At 39.3% G+C, this 6,855-nt stretch overlaps 1 protein-coding gene across 1 annotated transcript in view; it reads left to right on the top strand.

Moving 5' to 3' along the window:
- Positions 1-6,855, top strand: part of pabpc1b (poly A binding protein, cytoplasmic 1 b) — a 12,907-nt gene extending 6,052 nt beyond the window's left edge. The window contains exons 6-15 of the mRNA XM_016563138.1: positions 498-635; positions 926-1,021; positions 2,145-2,417; positions 2,809-2,899; positions 3,007-3,117; positions 4,474-4,622; positions 4,706-4,790; positions 6,266-6,396; positions 6,492-6,590; positions 6,690-6,855. Of these exons, the coding sequence (XP_016418624.1) occupies positions 498-635; positions 926-1,021; positions 2,145-2,417; positions 2,809-2,899; positions 3,007-3,117; positions 4,474-4,622; positions 4,706-4,790; positions 6,266-6,396; positions 6,492-6,584 (1,167 nt within the window). The 3' untranslated portion in view covers positions 6,585-6,590; positions 6,690-6,855. The remainder of the gene's footprint in view (positions 1-497; positions 636-925; positions 1,022-2,144; positions 2,418-2,808; positions 2,900-3,006; positions 3,118-4,473; positions 4,623-4,705; positions 4,791-6,265; positions 6,397-6,491; positions 6,591-6,689) is intronic.

The following is a 6,855-nucleotide window of genomic DNA, read 5'->3' as shown; positions in this document are numbered from 1 at the left end:
TCTTTTTAGAGTGAGTTTACTTAAAAAATAGCGATTTTATCCTCTGGTTGCTGGAAAATGTAATGTAGCGATTCAGTATTTAAACTGTTATTAATAAAAGTCGTGGGGCAGTGTTGACAAGTTTCTTTTCTCCTGGATGTGTGAGCTGCGCGATCTCCGATATAAATATATGTGTGTGTGTGTGTGTCAGTAAGCAGCGCATTAATATAGAACGGTAATTAAAGGCTCTAATGCACACCAGCACACCAGTATAGGTGTGTGTATTGTAGGAGCTAGACGACGTATGATGACGTGTGACGGCATAGTAGTGGTGTCCCAATTCTTTGGGGAATATTTTCACCCCTACCCCTTGACACTCTGTTTCAAGGGACAAGGGGAAGGGGTATAAAATAGAATTGGGATTGGGCCTTAATGTAATCAAATTAGCATAGTTGACTTCATGAAGTCAACTTAACCATAGGATGCACCTGTTCAATGGTTCTGCTGTTCTCTTGCAGGCTGTGGATGAAATGAATGGCAAAGAACTCAACGGGAAGCTCATGTATGTGGGTCGTGCTCAGAAAAAAGTGGAGCGGCAAACTGAGCTCAAGCGCAAATTTGAACAGATGAAGCAGGACCGCATGACTCGCTACCAGGTCAGTGAGGGTGAACTCTGACCTCTGCAGCCTTGTCAAATTCGGTGTTTCCTCCTCAGTGGACGGCACTGGCCAAAATGGCTGCAACAGTGAATTTGTAGTCCATGGGCCCCATATTCCTGTATAGTGGGGTACTGGGGATAGAAGGGCTATGTACAAATGTTTTTGTTTTTTTATTTATGGACCTGAGTTAGGCTGTGTAACTGCATTTGGGTCTAATTTTATTTATTAAATCTAGGGGGAGTGTGTTGTAAGTGCCCTCACAGATGCAGTTCTTGCTGTCTTTACAGGGTGTCAATCTCTATGTGAAGAACTTGGATGATGGCCTTGATGATGAGCGTCTTCGTAAAGAGTTCTCTCCCTTCGGTACAATCACCAGTGCCAAGGTACAATTCATCAGTCTTCATTCACCAAGTTATATACATTCTAGATGTTTTCTAAAAGATACACAATTTGACTTGAAATAAAATTGACTTTTACTTTAATACACTTTCTTGTAGGTGCTGCACGATAAATCGCATGCGGTTAAATATCGCATGCGATTTATCGTGCAGCCCTACTTCTTTGGTCTAATTGTATACAGTTTATCAGTGCATGTTACTTAGTTGTCTTTTAAAAATATTTATAGGTGCTGCATGTCCTATTTTTGACTGTTCTGAAGCATAAAAACCCCAATATGTTTGCAGATATTTAGGGAACATGCTAAGTTCACATACTTGTTTCTCAAAAAAAAAACCTACAGCCAGTTATTCATCCACATTCATCATATCCGCGTCAGAATGTCTGTTTTTGTTTTGGTCTGTGTGACTCCGCCCACTGCCAGTTTACCCAATAGCATTTCAACACCCCGGGTTGCCAGTTGGCAGAAAACAGTGTATTGCAGCCATGTAAGTCAGCAAATGAACTGGATCAGAAATCGCAGATTCTACCCCACCTAAAAAGCCTCGGCATCCACCTAAAAAGCTCTATGAGCAGAGAAATATTAAAACATGCCTAAATCAACTCATCAACTTACAGTGCAAGGCTTGTTGACTTCCGTTGTCATTCGCGCTCGTTCCTGTTGCGTGCCCTCAATCTGGCAACCCACGTGAGCATCGAGTCTGAGGTGGAGGGGGCGGGAGAAACGACCCTCTCCAATATTTTACATTTGGACTGCAGTGATCAATTCAGCTGCTAACCATCAATGTTAAATACTGCACCTTTAACTTCCTCCACCTCCGAAACTGCTTTCCCTTTTCAGATGAGGACACCTAGGCCCAGTGAGCCCTTTAGCATTGTTGAAGGCTATATTTCTGGTAATATAGCCTTTCTAATGTCTTGCCAATTGTCGACGCTGTAACCTGGCTCCATTCTGATATAAAAATGCCCAGCTTCAACCATCCAGATAAATAAAATGAAGATTCCTGTGTTTCCCTTTATGTAATATCTGTGCAAATGCCATTTCATGTTGATTTCGTTCCATGTTGCTTTTTGGACAAAAACTGACATCTTCCCCCTCTTCTGTCACAGGTCATGATGGATGGTGGTCGCAGTAAAGGCTTCGGTTTTGTCTGTTTCTCTTCCCCTGAGGAAGCCACTAAAGCAGTGACTGAGATGAATGGCCGTATTGTGGCCACTAAGCCACTGTATGTGGCTCTTGCTCAGCGCAAAGAGGAACGGCAGGCCCATCTCACCAACCAGTACATGCAGAGGATGGCCAGTGTCCGTGCAGTGCCAAACCCCGTTATCAACCCCTACCAACCTGCACCTCCATCAGGATACTTCATGGCTGCCATTCCACAGGTGGGTTGGTTGTCATTAGGGCTGTCAAAAAAAATTTGAATTTAAAATATTCGTCGAATTTAAAATAAAAATCCACATTCGAAGTTTATAAACATTATTTTAAACATTATGCACTTTTTTTTCAAAGATAGTCGTGTTGTTTTATTATGCTTTGAAGAAACGTGCATAATATTTTGCTCGATGCGCCCTCTGGCCTCAGGAGAGAAGCCAACAGCTTTTTTCCTCCCAACTGAAATTATGCCTTTTAAATTCGAATATAATTTGAATATTGATAATATTTAAGTAAAAAATTCGAATTTAGTTTTTCATCCATTTTGACAGCCCTAGTTGTCATATTGCTTAAATTAACATTAGTGCTTTATTTTGCCCTAATGATGTTCTTGCATCACAGGCCCAGAACAGAGCTGCGTATTACCCTACCAGTCAGCTCACCCAGCTCAGACCCAGCCCCCGCTGGACCACACAGGGAGTGCGGCCTCAGCGCAAGTCAACTTTTTATCCCAGAAACCTGCTTTATTAAATGAATCAAATGTTACTGATTCCTGATGTGCTGATTCATACTAATAAAGACATCGAACCTTCCCTACAGACTTCCAGAACATGCCAGGCACAATGCGCCCATCTGCCCCCAGACCTCAGAGCTTCAGCACCATGCGTCCTGCGTCTCAGGTGCCCCGCATGATGTCCACTCAGCGTATTGGTGAGTAGTTTCAGCCTTTATATGCACCACAGCACCATGAGGTCTTGGTGATGTCGAATCTTCACAGTGATTTTGTGAATGTTTGATTGAATGTGTGATTGAACATGCTTTGAACATACATTTAATTTGCCTTTAAAGTTTCTTAAAGACTCTGTCATTAGTCTGGTTCAGAGGTGTTCAATCCTGGAGATCTGCTGTGCTGCAGAGATTATATCCAACCCTAGTCAAACATGTCTGAACCAAATAATGAAGTGTTTCATTTTCTTTAAAATCACAAAGGCAGAAAACATTTTACTTCTTACAATATTAAACTTTCTTGGCTGCAGTGGCTTAAATGATGGTTCCTTTAAAAACAGCCTCATAATAAATTTGGGTCTGTTTTGACCTATGAAGAGATCAGATCTAAATTATAGCTTTTAGTGCAGGAGCCAAACATTGCGAGCCATGTCTATATATATATATATAAAAAAAATATTCAGGTTGATTTGAGTCAAAGGAGGCTTTATAGATGACATGTAAAAAAAAAAATTTTTTTTTTAAAGTTTGAGTTATATATTCGTTATATGTTTTTTATATATATATGTTATATATTTTATTTCATCTGAAAGTTTATGCAGTTAAAATGAATGTTTTGTTTAAACACATTTCAGTTATATTGATTTATTTTGTTAGAAAAAAATATGTAGGTTTCATATATTTTCACCATTTTTGAGTTTCAAGTAATTCATGAGTTACAGCGTGGCAGAGTCTTAACTTTGATAAAGAATATCTCTTTGGTTTTGAGACTTTAGTCTTTGCAACTTCAGGGATCTTATCTATGCACAATCAGCTTGTAACACTCCAAAGAGAAAGGAAAACTTGAAATCGCATCATATGACCCCTTTAAACAATACGTTTGCATTGTTTTTGTATGCATTTTGTATTTTGTAAATATTGACAAGTTTTGCATTAGTGGTTATTCTGGAGTTCATGTAAAATTGCAACATTTCTTGATTTTACAAAAATTTGTAATTGTAGTAATAACTGGCTTATAACAGTATTTTTGTTTCCCATTCACTCATTAAAAAAGTTATTGGCCATATGCAATATGTTTTTAGTTGAAAAAAATAACGTAAGTAATGACTTCAGATGACGGGTCTGAACAGTTCCCAGAATGCAAAAATCATATGCAAATTTTGAATGCATAATGAGGGTTAAATCACTTCAGAGATTGTTGCAGAGATCAAGATATGACTAAAGAGGGGAAGAACAATTACCTGGCATGTGTGTGCAACATTACATGGAACAGATAAATGTGATCTTATCTCCACATGCAGACATTCCCATTATTAATATTCAGTTGTGTTTCTCTCTCAGCTGCTCAGACTATGGGTCCACGACCAACAACTGCAGCGGCTGCGGCTTCCGCTCCTCCAGTGCGCAGCGTACCGCAGTACAAATACACACCCAGTGTCCGCAGCCCCCAGCAGCACATGAACACACAGCCTCAGGTTGCCATGCAGCAGGTAAGACTCCGCTCGACCTTTATCCCATCACGCCTGAAAGATGTGCTTTTGAGTTTACTGTACTCATTTACTCTGGTTTACAGCCTGCTGTGCATGTGCAAGGACAGGAACCGCTGACGGCCTCCATGCTCGCCGCTGCTCTGCCACAGGAACAGAAGCAGATGCTGGGTAAAGATTGCTGGGTTAAAGATTTCCTGCTTTTGATTGGGTGTTCCTTCCACTAGGGTTGCATGGTATACCTTACTAGGGCAGTATCGTGATATTAAAGGTTTTAAATAGCTTTTTTTTTTAAGAGTAGTATCATCAATGCAGTATTACCTTAAGTAATGTTGTATGTGTTTCAGTACACAATTCAAAGCGTTCATTTGAACATGTATGCACTCGTCATCGAGTGTTTATCGATGCTTCAGTTCATTTTGCAGTGAGGCGTTGGGCATCTTTGTTCGCACTGCAGTTTATTGAAGGACTGAAAAGATTTAGAAAATTAGCAGTTCAACATTATAATATCTATATATTAGAATGTATTCTCTCAGTTCGTTCGTTGCTCATTTGACCACTTCTGAAACAAGTGTAATGGTTAGATTATAGAACCATCTTTTCAGTGACGAATGCAATTCCATTCAACAGTTGCATTTGCACTCGGTCTTAAGTCGCTGGGGTATATTTGTAGCAATAGCCAAAAATACATTGTATGGGTCAAAATTATTAATTTAAAATCATTAGGATATTAAGTAAAGATCATGTTCCATGAAGATATTTTGTAAATTTCCTACTGTAAATATATTAAAACGTAATTTTTGATTAGTAATATGCATTGCTAAGGACTTCATTTGGATAACTTTAACGGCGATTTTCTCAATATTTCGATTTTTTTGCACCCTCAGATTCCAGATTTTCAAATAGTTGTATCTCGACCAAATATTGTCCGATCCTAACAAACCATACATCAATGGAAAGGAAAATTGAACCGTATGACTGGTTTCGTGGTCCAGGGTTACATATATGATTTTAACATTATAAATTAATTATGTGTTGGAAATTTCAATATGACACAAGCAAGAGTGCTGTCTGATTGCAAATGTGACTGATTTTATATAGCAGTTCAATAAACAAAAAGTTCATATTAAATGACATTTTAGACACAGCATTGTTAATGATGATGGTTTCACTCTATTTTTTTCCAATTAAAATAGTTCTAAATATAGAACTGTTGCACTTCTTCGAGCAATGCACAGTGGTGTTTTGTTTAGTTTCTGAATGAATCGTGTTTTTGAACAAATCCGGCGAATCAATGATTCACTGAGCCATTCATAAAAAGAGTCACTTGATCCCTTCCTGAATGAATCAGCTGTTTTGAGCAAATTGGTTGAATAAATGATTCAGTGATTCAATCATTAAGACTTGTGTGCCACCTACTGGCGGTTTTAGGAAAACCTGGTCTGTTTTCATTTCTATTTGTGTATTTATGAAAATTTGGTTCATTTTGAAGATTTGAATTATGAATTATCACAATACTGCATGGTATCGTGATGCTACTTTGTATCGTGATGCGTCAGCCGGTATAGTATCGTAAGATATATTTATGGCATTGAGAAAACCCTACCTTCCACCACTCTATAGAATGTTTCGTTTTCCTCTCACAGGTGAGCGTCTCTTCCCACTTATCCAGAATATGCATCCCAGCCTGGCTGGCAAGATCACCGGTATGCTGCTGGAAATCGACAACTCCGAGCTCCTCCACATGCTGGAGTCTCCAGAGTCTCTGCGCTCCAAGGTTGGACCGATCGGTTGTTTTTGTGAGCTTTACGGAATGAAGCATTGGAAGAGGTTTTGTCGATGTGTTTTGATGTTTTGCCGACTGTCTGACAGATCGATGAGGCGGTGGCCGTACTCCAGGCCCACCAGGCTAAAGAAGCCGCTCAGAAGACCGTGACCAACTCTACTGGCGTGCCAAGCATCTAAGCCAAGGTAACGTGTTCCTTTTGTTTACAAATGTGTTTTTCTCTGCTCTCATCAAATGTTCGTTGTGTTGGAGAACTGCAAGGTCATGATGTCTCTGTTTTACAGGGGGACACAACCTTGAATCTTCACCGAGAGGAAAAAGTAAACATTGAAAAAAACAGAAAACATCGAAAACGATATTTAAAAAAGAAACTAGAAAGAGCCAGGTCTAGAGACAAGCATTCTAGGCCTAGTTAAGGTATTTTAAAAAAGGAATATAAAAAAGGAAAAA

This window comes from Sinocyclocheilus rhinocerous, unplaced genomic scaffold (assembly GCF_001515625.1).
Source record: "Sinocyclocheilus rhinocerous isolate Xijiao unplaced genomic scaffold, SAMN03320098_v1.1 scaffold1281, whole genome shotgun sequence".
In the NCBI taxonomy this organism is placed as follows: domain Eukaryota; kingdom Metazoa; phylum Chordata; class Actinopteri; order Cypriniformes; family Cyprinidae; genus Sinocyclocheilus; species Sinocyclocheilus rhinocerous.
Note: the sequence above shows the minus strand (reverse complement) of the source record. Positions and strands in the feature narration are given on the sequence as shown.